Source organism: Eumetopias jubatus, unplaced genomic scaffold (assembly GCF_037043125.1).
Source record: "Eumetopias jubatus isolate StellerSeaLion01/CBP00866 unplaced genomic scaffold, mEumJub1_p1.0 scaffold_10, whole genome shotgun sequence".
NCBI classification, from domain to species: Eukaryota; Metazoa; Chordata; class Mammalia; order Carnivora; family Otariidae; genus Eumetopias; species Eumetopias jubatus.
In genome coordinates, this window is record NW_028274816.1 from 129506295 (window position 1) to 129522658 (window position 16364).

Genomic DNA, 16364 nt, shown 5'->3' on the forward strand with positions numbered 1-16364 from the left:
GGCTGGCTTGGGAATGTAGCAGGGTCCCCTCTCTCACCCCCGCCCCATCGGCTTTAGGAGGCCCGAGGGACTACAGCCCCACAGGGCAGAGCTGTTTGGCTTGCAGCAGGCGCACACCACTCCACCTCTCCCATGGGGCCACACATGCCCTGTGGGCCCCACAGTCACTCCCTACAGCAGGGCACCACCCTTTCAAGCCAAGCTTCACGAGGACCATAGTCAACATCTCAGGTTCATGGTGGAGGTGGACGTGTTGCCTAGAACCAGCTCACCCTGGGCTGGACTCAGTGTCTCCCCTCAGACCAGCTCAACACAGCTCATCAGCCTCCCTGCCTTGCCCCTCGCATCTGTCCTCCATGGTTACCCCAGTCCCTTCCATGCTTCCACCCTTCTCTGGCTCCCACTGCCATGAGGATATGTCCAGGGTCCTTAACTTGGCATTTGAGGCCCTTTCTGCACTCTAGTCTTACCTCTCTCCCCTGCACTCTGAGCCCCAGCCCCACTAGAAACGCCAAAGCATGCTAGCCTAGCTCCTTCCGCACCAAGTTCCATCCTCCCCTTTCAAACCTCTGCTCAGACCTTGCCTCTTCTAGAAATCACCTCCAACCCTGGCCCAGCAGGGATTGCTCCCTCCCTAGCCCTTCCAACCTGTCCCATCCTGTTAGGGTCACCATCCAGCAGCCAGGACTGAATAGTGCCCGAGACACAGGTTTTCCCCGTTGGCTAAGAAATTTTGTAAGTTTTCTCAAGAAAATTTGCTGAGCCCCTTGGCTGTTGTGGCTGCTAGGGAAGGCTCTCAAGGAAGACAGAGAAGCCGCCCAAGCTGCCAACGAGACCTGACTTCACAGGTGAGTTAGTGTGATCAAGGTTGGCCAGGGGATTTTCTCGTAGACCACCCCTGCGCTTCAGCCAGAAATGGGGAGGCCCTGGGCTCCCAAGGATGGAATTTTAGATCTATTTCACCTTCTTCAGCTCCCTAGGAGTAAGCATAGTGGGTGGGTCAGAAAGAACCACACAGGGGGCAAAAGGCCTTGTCTTGCTCCCTGCTACCTCACCCATGCGCTCCAACAAGGCCTTGCTTTGGCCGAGCACCTTAGCCCCGCCCTCAGGTGAGCCCCTGTGTGTGTGTCCAGTATGGACAGACCCATGGTGGGCCAGCTTCTTCAGGAGGCCAACTTGTTTTGGCCTCTTTAATAAGACAAAATGTTTGCAGTGCCCAGGAGGACTGGCCAGCGTGGGAGATAGGAGCCGATTGATTGCCTTGGCCCCTATGGAATGACAAGCACGTGATCTATTTATAGCCCCCCAACTCCAGGCTCCCTCCCCTGAGGCTGGGGCACATTCCTGCCAGAGATGGCCCTCAAGGACCCAGCTGCTCCCATGCAGGCTTTGGCCATAGCTGGGCCTAATCCAGACCCTCCACAGCAGCCTGGCCATGGGGCTACTGACTTGGCTCACACTCCCAGGAACAGGGAGTTTTTTGCCCCCACTTCTTCCCTCTCTAAGCAGCTCTGACAGGGAGAAGAGGTGGCCTCCCTTGCCCACGGGAGGTTTAGAATCCCCCACTCTCTGAGGCTCCTCCGCCAGCAGAGGTCGGCAGATGGATGCTATGCCCCAGCCCACTCCTCTACATGCTGCCCCCAACTCTGCCTCTGCCATTGTCCCTCCTTTCCTGGATTAAGGCAGACCCAGAGCTGTGAGCTCAGAAACAGAGAACCCCCTCTTCCACCCTCCTACAAGGTGACACCAAAGAGGTCAACCCAGTGTGGTCTAGGGTCCCGGAGGTGGTCAGTAGCTGCCCACTCCATGCCCGGGAGACTGTCCTGAGCATGCCTGCATAAAGGCAGGCTGGGTTCAGAGAAGTCCAAGGCCAAGGCCCAAAGGAGGGTACAGTGGGCCTGGCCATGCAGGGTTGGTGGCAAGTGAGGAGAGGGAGGGAACATGGCTCTGAGTAGTGCTCTTGGCTGCTGTAGCATAAGACCCTGCAGGTACCACAGGCCATAGCCACCAGAACAGAGCCCCTTCTCGTCCTCCACTTGGAGATCCGAGAATACTTCTTTTTCTGTTCAGACAGGGAGGCTGCAGCCTGGGAAGAGAGGCAAGCAGGGAGGTGGGCAGGGAAGCAGGCTAGAGGCAAGCAGGGTGGGGAGGGTCTGGAGCTCCCCACTCACCATCCATGTGGTTCCGGGACAGGTACTTGAGGGCTTCATCAAGCAGGATGACAGGCAGAGATATCTGGAGCACCACCACCCACTGGCGCCCACTCAGTGGGGTCACCTGGAAAATAAGCTGGGGAGGGGGGAGGTGTGGTTAAAGCTGTGCCCCCACCATCTACCTGCTTCATACACCCGGGCTACCATGGACTCTTCGTGAGCAAGGTCCTACCTCCAGATCTTTGTCTACCCTGGTTCCTCTGCCAGAAGAGCCTGCCCTCCTCTGCCCTCCCCCAATGACCAAATCATCTTGGTCCTGTTTGAGAAATGGGAGGGATTCTGTACTGGGGAGGAACATAGTCTTCTCCTTGCCCTGGCCTTGGGAGATCCCCCACAGCAAGAGGTCTTATCTGCACCTCTTCAGTCCCCTGAGTCTGAGGATTCCCAGAGCACAAGCTGTTCGTGCCAAGCACTTTCAGATCTCCCCACTCCCCGTCTGCCAGGCAGTTTCCATAGCAGAAGGGCCCAGAGAGGCCCAGTGACCACCCCAGGGCCAGACCGTTGCAGGAGGGTATGGGCCCTGTCACAGAAGAGGACTGGGGCAGGGCAGAAACTCACGGGCAGGGGCGGCACCAGTAGGATGAGGAAGTGCAGGGCCATGGACATGGCCACAGCAGCCAGCAGCCAAGGGTTCAGCCAGGGCGGCATCCGCAGCAGCGACTGGTTCTCTGAGACACTGCCAAGGGCACAGAGTACTCACTGCAGGCCCTGCTGTGGGCGCCATCCACCGTGTGGCCTGGGCCTCAGCACTTCCCGAACTGGGCCTACAGGCTGGAGCGCTTCAGGAGGCCAGTGTAGCCAGGAGGGGTGTGTCACAGTTACTTGCTCAGCCCCAGGGGCCTGTCCTAGGGCTTGGACGCCCTTTCTCTGTCCCTCAGACCCACTCTTGGCCCCTCTATTTATTCAGGCCCCAGTCGTGGCCCTCTTTGTTCCCTAGATTTCAATTCTGGCCCCACTTACTCTCAAAACCCCCTTTGGGACCCCTCTGACACTTAGGCCCTAATTCCAAACCCCCTGATCCTCCGACCACAATCCTGGATGTCTCTGACCCCAAACCTGGGCCCTGACTGACTCTCAGCCGCCACACTTAGGCCTCACTCCCCCATCTCTCAACCCCAGCTCCAGGCCCCTCTGCCCAGCCCACCTGTTGAGGGCATTACACATTTCAATGGTCACCAGCACAGACAAGGCCATGGTTGTGGGAAAGCGTGACTCGAAGACCTCGCAGTCGATGTCAGCAAAGAGTGGGTTGTCCTCGGAGCACTTCAGGAAGTTCCTCTGAGGGTACCAAGGTTGGGTGGGGTGGGGTGGGAGAGAACAGCGGTCAGGAGAGGGTCCGGGGTGTGGGAAGAGGGAAGCCTCACTCCATCCTCAGCCCACATCTGAGGACATAATACAACCACTGGGCAAAGTGCTGCCATGCGGTGGGCCCAAGGAGGGGCACCCACCCAGGATGGGGTCAGAGGGGCGACACTGTGCTGGAGGAAAAGGCAGGCCATCCTGGGGCAGAGCTATGGAGGGACAGAGTAAGAGCAGCTAGCATTGGGATGGGGAGGACAGAAGAGGGCCCTGGGATCAGAGGGAGGATGCGGTCTTTACCCTGAGGGTGCATGGGGTGCCCTGAATATCGGAGCTGCCAGAGTGGGGGCGATGATTTACTGAGACCACAGAATAAGTAAATGCTGATAACCAATCAGCCAAATTGTTTGAATAGAATTCACCTTTGGTGGGCAAAGGCTGCATGTACCCTAATCACTGCTATTAAATAAGATTCCATTCGTATCTCCCTCCATTTCTGCCACTGAAACTGAGTTCTACCAGACTTGTGTTTTGCTTACGACACGGATTAATGAATTGCTAGGTGCGGGCTTACTACACGGCTTCCTCATAATTAAGGAAAAGATCTCAGGGCTCTATAGGGGATGTGGCTGTTGGCCCTGCAGTCCCAGGGGAGAGTTTGCTTCCTGTTCACAGACTTTGCTTACAGAGTCTGCTGAGATAAGATGCTGAGCTGAGGACATGCGTGAGAACTTCTATCCTGTTCTTTTCCACAACACTGGGATGACTGTGAATATTCATCACAGTTAGACAGCTTCCTTCTCCAATAACATAAATTTGTTCTCTGGATTATCATCTGAACACAGAGATCTTTTAAGCTAAAGTTGTTTAAAAGCTGGATCCACGTGATGTAAAAATAACCCTCAAAGAGAAATCTATAAAATGACAGGCTCTCTGAGCTCCTGTCCCGTAAATAGATCCCTGTTTTCCCACACTGCATAAATACCACCGGGTAAGGTGACTGTCAGCCAGAAGGGGCCGCTAGCACTTTCCTCTTCTCTTTCAGACAGGATGAAAAATTCTAAAAGACTATGGCTTGGCTAGATTTCTTATTTCAACAAAGAGGTGGAGATTCTTATCTCATTTAAATCAACAGTGGGATTTTCTCCAAAAATCAAGCACCAGTATTTGGGACAAGTGCATGTTTTTATTTGGCAGTGTCCTAAAATTTGATTCCACCCAGAGAACAAGAGGACCAAATGCCTCTTCCTGTTGTACCACTATGGTCAGGCCCCACTTTTCCAGATCTTAATGACCTATACATCCATGTGCATACAAATGCAGTGTACACCCCTCCCACTCAAGCGTGTGCAAGCCTAGAGCTTTATGCCTGTGCAGAGAGAAAAATATACAAACAGGGGCACATCACGATGTTTCAATAGATAAATGCCCTGCCCAATTCAGACCTCCTGGGTTTTACCAGTGTGCATCTGCCACACGTGTGCATTATGCCCCAGGTCATGAGTCATAGTGTGGCCTCTTGAATTGTTTATTAGAAGGTACTCAGGGCTGGAACTTCTGTCTCATAGGTTCATTGTGAGCCTTGTGGGGGTGGGGGCTTGTTTTCTCTGGGTGACACCACTGCTCTGCCTACTCCTTCCCTTTGCCTCCCTGGCTATTTCCTATTTACCTTATCCTGCAAGGCCTCCTCTATGTTTCATTAATTTAATTAATACTTACACAACTCTTACTATGTGCCAGATGTTGGTCTAAGCACTTTACAAGAATTGACTCCAAGTTAATCCTCCTGACCGCCTTATGAGGCCGAGGCAGGGACAATTATTACCCATTTTATAGATGAGGACACTAATAGAGAGGCTAAGTAGCCTGTCCAAAATTACACAGCCAGTGTGTGGCCAGAACTAGGGTGTGGACCCAGGTAGCCTGGGTCCAGGTTCCATGCTCTGTGCTCTTAACCACTCTGCTGCCTTTTGACAGCTTCCTTCAGAAACCAAGGGCAGTTCTAGGCGGCTCTGCTGAAATTCCAACAACCGAAGCTGAAAGCTCTACCTTAGGTCTAACCCTAGACCACCTCCAAGTCCCACAGCCACTTGTATTTTTTCTGCTGAAGCTTCTCACCTAAAATGTGACTGCCCACTTCCACGTTCTTCCCAGGTCTTTGCAGAGCCTTTGTGTGCTTGGTGACTGGCATACAGTTGATGCTTAATAGTCATTTTTTGACCAGATGGATAAATAATGAGAAATGGAATGATCTGAAGACAGTTGGGAAGGTGGCACCAATGGGACTGGGGACTAACTAGTAGTGGGCATGGGGTATGTATCTACCATGACCCCCACAGGTCTGGCATGGGTGACCAGGTTGGCTGTAGAACTGAGATGGGGATGAAGGAAAGGGATTATTTGGAGAAAGGTGATAGATTCGATTTTGGTGAGTGCAGCGGGCCTGTGGGACATCCTAGAGGAGATATCCGGCTGGATATATGGGACGGGGCTCAGAAGAAAGACCGCGGTGGGGGTGGGGTATCCTGGGAGATTTGAGATCTGTAGATAAAGGAGGGTAATAGAGACAGTGCTGAAGGAGGCAGAGGCAGGATGGTCAGCACGCCCTTGCCCTGCACCTTGCTGCTCCCATAGGAGCTAACTGAGCAGAGGTGCTTGAGGCTGGCCTGAACTTTCTGCCAAGGGCTGGGGGGCACCAGGCTTTGGGATGAGAGCCTGGGCCTGTGCTCTGCACTGCTGTCAGAAAGGAGAGCCCACATGCTAGAGGGCTGGTGGGTACCAGGAAAGTATCCCTGAGCTGACTGTACCTAGATGTGAATACTGTGATAAGGCCTGAAATCACAGAGCCTCCCAGGGAGGACAGCCAGTGATAGGGCAAAGGGTCAGGTCCCTCCTTTGAGCTCTTCTATCCACAAGAAGGTAACGAAGGCAGGTACACTCAGAGGAAGAAGACCCTAAATCCCTGCAGCTCTCAGCTTTAAATGAAAAATCCACAACTGCCTTTGCTAGATTCGCTGCGAAGGTTCTTTGAAGCAAAAGAGATACCCAGACAGGGGCGCCTGGGTGGCGCAGTCAGTAAAGCGTCCAACTCAGTTTTGGCTCAGGTTGTGATCTCAGCATTGTGAGATCAAGCCCCACATCGGGCTCTGTGCTCAGCATGGAGTCTGCTTGGATTCTCTCTCCCTTTCCCTCTGCCTCTCTACCCGCTTATTCTCTCTCAAATAAATAAATAAATCTTTAAAAATAATAATAAAAAAAGGAAATGCCCAGACAGAGGGACAGACTGACAGATAGCAGCTGAGGGGTCTCCTTGCTTGCTTCTAGAGCTATGCTGAGCTAAGCTAGCCCTGTGGTGGGCACCTGCTAGGCAGGTGACTTCAAGAGGTCAGTGGATCCCTTTCTAGAGAAGCATGTTGTTATGGAGCTGGAGGGGGAGCCTGGCAGATTCCTTCCCTCCACTCTCAATTTCCTTACTCGGACCCCCTGCCTGAAGTTCTACCTTTTAGGTGTTCATATCTCTGAGCCCTCAATTTTTGGGGGGGTTCCATGATAAAGGTAAGATATTTCTGTGCAGTTATGCCCCTTGTTAGCCCCCTAACCAAATGATTGGGCGAAGGAGTAACCACTTCTCTGGCTCAGGAGCTGGGCTGCTATCTCTAGGTTTCCAGTGGCTTCTGAGCATGCCTCCTTCGATGGTGGATGTCTGTGTATGTGTATGGGGGTAGGGAGGGACAGCTGTAGGCCAACCACGGGGTTCCAGGCCCCTTTCCCCTGGAACTCCAACAACTACTTGGGCTGTGAGTTCTACCTCAGAAATAACCCCAACAGGCTCCCTGGCTGTCCTTGCTTACCAGTTGGTAGAAGGTGACGTGAGGTCCCTCGGCATCATAAAGGAACCACCAGGTGGCAGCAGCCACCGTGGCCAGGCCCACGTACACTGCAAGGAGGAGAGGAGGAAACTGGCTATAGTGGATAGCTGTGGTTTTCTGGCATCGACTTCCCCTTCCTAACAATCTCCTGAATTTCTGTCAAAGAACAACCCTCTCCCTCTCTGAGCCATGTGGTTTGCAAGCACCTGTCCTTAGTAACAGTGGTGGGCCCTGACCGGCAATCAGCACCCGCCACTCCCCTGGCCACGGTGATTGGTAGGAGATAAGCAGGTGACCCAATCTGGGCCGAGAACAGGTCTGAGACTTTTGTCATATTACTGAGGGGTCGCTCTCTGTTCTGTTGAATTTGGGGTTGGGATAGAGTAAACATGAGGCTACAGCTGCAGCAGCCATCCCCCCCTCCAGGGGATGCCTGAGAATGGAGCTGAGGCAGAGCCAAAATATGCCGGTGATCCTGAGGCCTGGATCCAGCCATACCTGAGGCATGCTCTAGTCTTTTCCATGAGATGAGCCCACAGTTTCTTTTGGCATGAGCCAGGCCCAGGCATTCTGTCTGTAGTTTGCAAGCCTAAGTGAGAGAAGCTCTCAAGAAGCCCCTGAAACCCCAATGAGGGCCCCACTCACCTCCAATAGCCAGATATCGAAAAAAGAGCCAGCCGCTGATGAGGGCCTCATGAGGGTTCCTTGGCAGCTTCTCCATGATGTCCAGGTCTGGTGGGTTAAAGCCCAGGGCTGTGGCAGGTAGCCCATCTGTCACCAGGTTCACCCAAAGCAGCTGCACAGGGATCAGGGCTTCCGGGAGGCCCAGAATTGCCGTGAGGAAGATGCTGGAACCAGAGTCACAGGCTCTAGTCCCCAGCAACTGGGGGGTTCAGCTCCTACTCACACCCAAGGCTGGGAAGCTCACCTACTGTCTGCACAGGAGCCCCATCTCACTTTGCCAGTTCTTATGTGTGCGCATGGCTCTGCCCCACACTGGGTCAGTCCTGCGCTCAATCTCAGCTCTGGAGCCTGGACAAATCTGCCCTTTAGGCCTCTCCTGCTTAGGCCACAACTCCTCTAGGGCATGTGCGCACATGGACAATGCACGCCTGAGTACATACACATTTTTTTTTTTTAACAGACAGGCCACACAATTTAGCACAGGCCACACAATTACACAAACATAAGCACCTACAATGCTTGTCCTCACATGCAGAGACTGCGGAATTCACATGTGTCCAGGCAAACCTGTGCTCACCATTCCCCACAGGCATCTCTCACATGTGAGCCTGAGTGTGTACAAATTATACACTGGCACAAATCCTCTGTGCTTGTATTTATGCCCAAAGATGCACAAGAGCACACATGCACATGTGTACACATACCTTTCATTTGAGTACACACACCATGCTCACACACAACTGTGTGCACACATTCACATACACATGTGAGCACAATTACTGCCCCAAAGTGGGGCTAGTTCTCCCATCTTGCCGACTCTAAATGTGGGAGTTATGGCTGAGGGATGATAGGGTACTTTTTAGGCCCCTCTTTGGGGGCTGGGGTTCACCGAGGCCTCTGGAGGAATGATGAGGTGCTCCTGCCCTTGCCCTCCTTGAGGTAAGACCCTAGAAGGCCCCCGCCAGGGCAGGACATGTGTCCCTCCACCCTTATAGCCCCATCCCAGGAAGAGGCATTTCCCTTAGTGACCTAGAGCTGGTCAAGAGGGCTGGGAAGAGGAAATCCAGGGCCTCACCAGACCACCTCGCCCACATTGGAGGAGATGAGGTAGCGGATGAACTGCTTCATGTTGTTGTAGATGGCACGTCCCTCCTCCACCGCGGCCACGATCGAGGCAAAGTTGTCATCTGACAGCACCATCTCGGCTGCTGACTTGGCCACAGCTGTGCCAGAGCCCATGGCAATGCCAATCTCTGCTTTCTTCAGAGCCGGGGCATCATTCACCCCGTCTCCGGTCTAGGGGCAAAGTTAGGTAGAATCATGCCTAAGAAACTTCACTTCTCCTTCCTTGACTCCCCTCAACTAAGTCTATCCCTAAGCTCAGGGGACATCCCCAAGGAAGCAGACAGCTGAACAGAGCAAATGGTGAGGTTGAAAATGAACTTAGAGATTGGGCTGGGGATGAGGTGGTTGCAGACCAGGACAATTTTGAAGAGAAGATCAATTTGAAGGTCCTCATCTTCTTGATGAGGTGGACTTGGGGAAGACGGTGGGTCACTGATGATGGTGGAGATGAAATTCAGGTTGGATGTGGTGTAGAAGACGAAATTGAGATTAGGGGCAAAATTAAGGTTAAGTCAGGGATGAGGTCAAGGTTGTGGCCCAGGAAAAGAACCAGGTAGGTGTTATAGCTAAAGGTTGGAGCCAAGGTGAAGGTCTGGGTCAACACTGGACTCAGGTAAAGGTCAAGTCAAAGTCAGAGGCCAAATCAAGGTTATGGTCCACATCAGGAATGATGTCACAGTCAAGGTTGGAGATGCAGTCAAGGTCAAGATTAGAGGCCATATAAAGTTGAGGTCTACAAAAAGTATTGGTTTTTAGGGGTCAAGGTCAATGTCAAGGATCAGGTCAGGGTGCAGGTCAAGACTGCAGCCCCTAACAAGGTTGAGCTCAAAGTAAAAATCAGATTAAGATGGTCAAGTTCAAGGTCAGGAACCAAGTCAACATGAAGGTCAAAAATAAAGTTAAGAACCAGATTACAACTGTAGTCAAGACTGGTGACCAGCTCAGTTATCAAGGTCAAGACTGGATCACAGGTTAGCATTAAAGTCAAGGTAAAGGACTGGAGGTGGAGGTCAACAGAGGCCAGGTCAGGGGTGAGACTGGGGTCAAGAATCAGATCAGTGTTGAGAATAGGTCTGTAATCAAAGAATGAGACAAAAAAAAAAAAAAAAAAAGAAAAGAAAAGGAAAGAAAACTGGGCCCAAACAAAAGGTCTATCCAAAGGTGAATGGGTAAATAAACTGTGGTTATAGTCACATGGCAGAATGCTACTCAGTGATTAAAAAAAACAATCATCTACTGATATCCAAACAACATGGATAAATTTCAAAAGAAAGAAGCCAAACACAAGACTACGTACTGTATGATCCCATTCATATGAAAATCTAGGACAGGCAATCGATGGTGGGAAAATGGCCTGTTGTGAGAGAGGGGCCTGATGGGGAAGGTACGTGAGGGAACTTCATGGGTCCATAGTAATGTTCCTTATCTTGATAAGGGTTCGGATGACATGCAAAGGTGTGTCTGCACTTATCAAAACACATCAAATGAATGATATGCTTAAGACTTGTGCATTTCATTGCATGTAAGTTTTGCCTCAAAAAGGAAAAAAAGAGAACCACAAAGAAATGCTGCTCTCTAGAGTATGCATTCTAGATTATGTGAGGGTGAAGTGTACCAATGCCTGCAACTTCCTTTGAAATTTATTTAAGAAAAGATGGATTAAGGATGGATAGATGGATAGGTATTTGCAAAGCAAACAGAATATTACGTGTAGAATCTATATCATAGATATTACAGGTGTTTACTATAAAACTATTTTAATTTCTTTCTGTTTGAGATTTTTTGTAACAAACTGTTGGAAAAAATAAGAATGAAGCAGAGGCAGAGGTGGTATGGGTTGTTCTTTCTAAGCTCTATGGCCAGTGTTCCCCTCACCCCTCCCCACCTCAACTCGGCTCCCATCTTGTGGCCTCACCATGGCGGTGATCTCATTAAAGGACTGTAGGTTCTCTACGATTCGGGACTTGTGTGCAGGTTCCACACGGGCGAAACAGCATGCTGTGCGGCAGGCATGGCGCTGCTCCTCAGGGCTGAGGTCGTCAAATTCGCGACCTGTGTAGGCCTTCCCCACCACGTCCTCTGTGTCCCTGAAGATGCCAAGCCGGCGGCAGATGGCCACAGCTGTTCCTTTGTTGTCCCCTGTGATCATGACCACACGGATGCCGGCCTGGTGGCAGCGTGCGATGCAAGCAGCCACCTCAGGCCTTGGAGGGTCCAGCATGCCCACGCAGCCCACAAAAGTCAGGTCCATCTGTAGGGAGGGGGCAGATGCAAGTGGAGCCTGGGCCCATGCTCAACCTCCTACCTGCCCAGCCTTTGCAGGGAGACGCACAGCTCCCTGCCTTGGGGCTCTGCCCTGGCACCTACCTCGTACTGCACAAACTTGCTGCAGTCGTCCAGCTGCATGTCCTCCTTCCTTGGGGGTGCATCCCGAGTGGCCAGCGCCAGGCAGCGCAACATGTCTGAGCCTGAGCCCCAATCCCGAATCTTGGCCAGGATCTGCTCTCTGCACGTGGCAGTCAGGGGTACTGTGTGGCTTCCCACTCGGACTGAGCTGCAGCGCTCGATCACACTCTCAGGAGCCCCCTATATCATGGGTGAGGGGAGAGGCAACTCTGTCAGTCAGGACCCCTTCCTTCCCCTCTTGCCCAACTGAGGAAGTTGAGGCCCAGAAATAGAAAATGCCATCCAAGGGGACACAAAGCAAGATATGGCCCAGATTCCATTCTTTGAAAGTTCAGAGTGAGAACCAAGGGGGCCTCACTGTGAGAAAACCCAAAAGGAATGGGCGGTTGTGGCTGCCCATTGGGTGGCACCCTCCCCCCTACCAACCCAAAGCTGGGAAGGTCTGCTGCAGCATTTGGGGAGGGGGGGATAGAACGGGCAGCCCTCCTACAGGTCCTGCCTCCCTGCCAATCTGGTGCAGCTGGGATCCCAATTCTGCAGGGGGCTCAGCAACAGGAGGCAGGCTGAGCCCTGCCTGGGGACCAGAAATAGAGCCATGCTGAGGGTGTGGCTCTGGGAAGGTGTTCTTGGGGGTGACATGTTTCTCAGTAGCCTTGGGGTCTCACCTTGGGTCTTGCCTCTATTCTCACCTTGGGAATAGCTTCTGAACCCTCCATCAACGCCTTCTCCCTCTCCCCAAAAGGCACTCCAAATGCTAAGTTTTCAAGGTGGCCCGAGATCCCAATACAGAAGCCTTTTCATTTCAAAAGGGGTTAAAACCTCCATTTTAGTGTGAAGTTAGGGCTGTCATTCCTACTTCAGGCTGAAAAGCAGTGACAGGCAGTGTGATGGACAGAAGTCTGGATGGGAGACTTCCTTCCCTGGGACTCAGTTTCCAGAACATGAAGCACCAGAGATGGGCACCAACCACCGCAATACCCCCATCAGAGGTGAAAAAGGCTTTTGAGACCTTCCAGCTTGACCTTGCCATTCAGATGGGGAGACTGAGGCTCATGGAGGAGCATAGGTGACCCCAAGGTCATGTGACAAGCCAGTGCTTCTCCGCCCAGAGTTGGGGCCATGGTGAGCGGCAAGCCTTGGTGCCTGGCCCTGGCTTTATCTCCACCAAGGCTGGATCCTGCTCCCAGTTCCCCATGGAGGGCTGACCACCCTCATTCTAGATTCACTGCTTTGACAGTGGGCCTCACACCTCCCTCAGTCTCCCACAGTGGCAGTCACTAGCTCTTCAGAGGACTGAAGATCAGATCTCCCAGGGACTCCACATGTGCAGAAGCCCCAGGCCAATTAGGCAGGCCCCACCTTCACAAACATCTTGCTGCCCTGGGCTGCCAGGCCAGGGCTAGTAGGCGTGCAGTACACTGACATGGACTTCCGGTCTCGGGAGAACTCCAGGGTAAACTCCTTACGCATCAGCTGCTTGATGACCTATGGGGCTCAGAGGGGTCAGGATATGAGGGGCAGAGCCAGAAACTCTCACTGCTTTCTTTCCAGCAGCTTGATCCCACAAAGAGCCTCTTGCTCCCTGTGGGATGATGTCTACCCTCCTCTGATCCTGACATGTGAAGCCCCCATCTCCCTCCCTCCCTCCCAAAAGGCTGCCACTTCTGACCATGCTGTGCACTTCCCAACTCTGGGTCCTTGCCCACACTCAGTCTTTTCCTTTCTTTTCTCTGTAGCCAAGTCGTACCAGGGTCCGAGGTCCCTCCTCCTCCCAGAGGCCTCCCAAGACCTTGTCGTCCTCTCTTTCTTCTCTAGATGCCCAGACGCCCCAGCTACGAGGTCTGTGGCCAGAGCCCTCACTGTGCTTACCGCATTGCAGGCACTGGCTCGCTCCACCCGGGATAGGGCCTGTAGGTTGGTGTCAAACACATTCATCTTCTCCACCAAGCAAGTCAGAGCCGTCTCCGTGGCCTCTCCTACCTTCTCATACACGCCCTTAGCCTGGTGGGGCCCAGAGTACAGGGGGTGAAGAGCAGGGCAGCCTCCAGTGGACCCCCATCCTTACCTCCCACATCCTTACCTTACCTCCTGGCCCCTGGAGCTCCCTTTACCAGAGTTACCTTTAACCTCCTTTGCAGCAGACCAGTGGCGCCCTTCCCAGTCCAGCTGACATGAGGTCTGGATAGTGTCTGGCACTGAGGCTTCCCTTCCCTTCTGACACCCCCTCCGCCCCCCCCCACCCCCTCCCGCCCCGGTCATCAGTGAACATGTATCCTCCCTGCTACCCACCTCACTCTCTGCAGGCCCCTTCTCAGCCTCCTTCTCCAGATTCCCCAGATTCCTCTTTCTAAACTCTGCTGTCCAGACCCTGCTCCTTCCCTCCCACCTTCTCTCCCTGAGGCCTCATACACCCCATTTCCCCCACCTTTCATGTGCTTGACTTCCAGGGCCCAGCCTGGCAGTGACATTTCCGCTGAGCTCCGAGCCCACATATCTAATTGCTGCCTGTTGGACTTGGTTCCTTAGTGACCCTCAGGCCACCTCCCCTTATCCCTATATTTGCCACTCCAGTGACAGTCCTAGCCAGGACAGCAACCAGGAGGTACCCTCCCTCTCTTTCACCTAACCAGTCACCAAGTCCCACCCTAAATCTCCAACCCATGCTTTCTTCCCTTTCCCTGGAGCCCCAGCCAGCAACTCTCTGACCTGGGGGACCGCACAGGGGCTCCCTAAATCCACTCTTGCCCTGTCTGTGCCAACCTCCACACAAAAGCCTAGGTGATCTTTGGTAAATGCAAATCTGACCATATATATCACTCCTCTGCTCAAAACCCCTTGGTGGCTGTCTACTGCCTTCGGCTCATTATGGGACCTGACTTGATCTGGTCAAATCCCTCCCTCAGGCAGGAGTATCTTCATGCATGTTCCATTCCACTGCTCCAGCAGCAGGTAAGGGCATTCAGTGCCTGCATCCCATCAGCTTGTTATGACCTGTGGGCCTTTTCTGGGCTGGGCCTTGCCTTCTACTGTAAACACCCTCCCTAGTCCTACTGCCCAAATCTCTTCCTCGACACCGTGGCACTACAGTCCCTTACATTACCGTCTTCCACAGCCCAAGAGCCCTGGGGCACAGTCTCAAAGCCAGTGTGAGAAAGCAGTGGCGGTGGGGGTCTGCAGGGGGGCAGTGTTCCTGGGGTGTGGCACTCCAAAGGGGCAGGGACTGCCAATCCTGGGAGTTTTGAGACTCTGGAGAAGGGTCACCTGGGTACTAGTGAGGTCACGAAAGAGCGCTGGGTCCCACCTCGTTGTAGTCCAGCGCCGAGTCGTTGCAGAGGGCACAGATCGTCGCCAGCTCCACCAACCCATCGAACTGCCCACAGTGCACAAGCTGCTCCTCCTGCCTCCTGTGGGGCCGGGCCTTCGTACCAGGGCATTTGGCCCCATCCCTGGGAGGTGCATGGCCTCCTGATCCCTCCCACAGAACTCAGAGCTGTCCAGTGTGGCTCAGGTCACCGCGGAACCCCGCCCACCACACCCCCTTGCCCAGCACTCACACTTCGCCCTCCGGGGCATAAGTGGTGCCTGAGACGGTGAACTCGTGCAGATGGCAGGAGCCTGCTTCGGCCTCGGCTACCACGAACATCTGGAGAGGACAGAGGCATGCTTAGGCAAGCCCTCACCTCTCTCCTCTTTGGGCAGCCAGTCTGAATAAAGCCTGACCCAAAGGTGGGATCCTCTGGGCCCCTGGAGTAGCTGCTGGCCTTCTCTCCTGCCAAGCTCTGGAAGGTGCAGTGTGAGAGTAGGGTTCTGGCTGTGGCAGGGCCTCTGCTCTGGACCCCCTGAGGGGTATAAGGCAGATTCCTCAATGTTCTGGATGGAGCCCTGACATGGGGCAGGAAGCCTGGGTCCTTGCCCATTTTGTTAATGCGGCTCCCGGCTGAGCACGTGAGCATTAGTTTCTCCACTGGTAAGAGGAGAAGAGAGTGGGATCAGAGTACAGCTGCCCCTCTTTTCCTCTTGAAGGGATGGGTTCCTGGCCTCTAAGGGTGGAAACGCACACACTGCTCTGAGGCACAGACTCTCCTGCCCAAAGGTGTTCGCAGACAGTGAGCTCTTACCTACAGGGCCTGCTGGGTCACCCGGCCCCTACCTATGCACCCCAGGGTCAGGGGGTTTACCCCTCCCAGGGCAGCCCATTTCCTTGCCTGTCAGCCAGCTTCACCCAGGAGATGGTTCTTGCTTTCCAGAAGTTGCCTTGCTGCACATTTCCAAGTCAATGACCAGCTCAGCACCCAGTAGGTGCTCAACAAATGTCCCTTTTTTGTGCTCCCCTCCCTACTCCTGAGGGCAGCCCTCCAGCCAGCATAGCTCTTGAGAAGTGAAGTTTCTCAGCCCCTCTTCCAGCAAGTAAGGCCTCTACAACTTCCCTATAGTGTGTTTTCCAAATCTTTATTACAGTTAAGGAACACTCTGTTCAAATGAAGTCCTACTAGAGATTTTAGAGGTCAGGGGCCACAGGATGTAAAGCTTGCTGGTGCCCCTACCCCTGTGGCAGCCTCTAATGGGCTTCAGGGTTTTGGATACAGAGCCTGAGTTTCCCAGTGGGCAAATTACAGGAGCAGAGGTGGGAGAAGGGTGATGGGGGGAATCTGGGAGGGGTGGGAAACCCACAGCCTTCACCATTACCCCACACACCCCTCTGCCTCATGGGCCTGCTGGAGTTTCAGCCAGAATCCCTGGAGCATGCAGGCAGCAGGCCCAGGATCTG

At 53.4% G+C, this 16364-nt stretch overlaps 1 protein-coding gene across 6 annotated transcripts in view; it reads right to left on the minus strand.

Annotated features, from left to right (window-relative positions):
• The window catches only part of ATP2A3 (ATPase sarcoplasmic/endoplasmic reticulum Ca2+ transporting 3), a 46888-nt gene that overhangs the window by 7944 nt on the left and 22580 nt on the right, over positions 1-16364 (minus strand). For 5 of the 6 annotated variants that reach the window (XM_088028411.1, XM_088028412.1, XM_088028413.1 and 2 more), the window contains 12 exons: positions 15151-15239; positions 14898-15000; positions 13466-13597; positions 12956-13081; positions 11558-11776; positions 11106-11441; positions 9141-9361; positions 8027-8229; positions 7364-7449; positions 3358-3491; positions 2772-2889; positions 2172-2289 (listed from right to left, as the gene is read on the minus strand). In XM_088028411.1, coding sequence (XP_087884537.1) covers positions 2172-2289; positions 2772-2889; positions 3358-3491; positions 7364-7449; positions 8027-8229; positions 9141-9361; positions 11106-11441; positions 11558-11776; positions 12956-13081; positions 13466-13597; positions 14898-15000; positions 15151-15239 — 1885 coding nt within the window. Of the gene's footprint in view, positions 1-1760; positions 1849-2171; positions 2290-2771; positions 2890-3357; positions 3492-7363; positions 7450-8026; positions 8230-9140; positions 9362-11105; positions 11442-11557; positions 11777-12955; positions 13082-13465; positions 13598-14897; positions 15001-15150; positions 15240-16364 lie in introns of all 6 variants that reach the window. The other variant, XM_028095447.2, reaches the window with a different exon arrangement.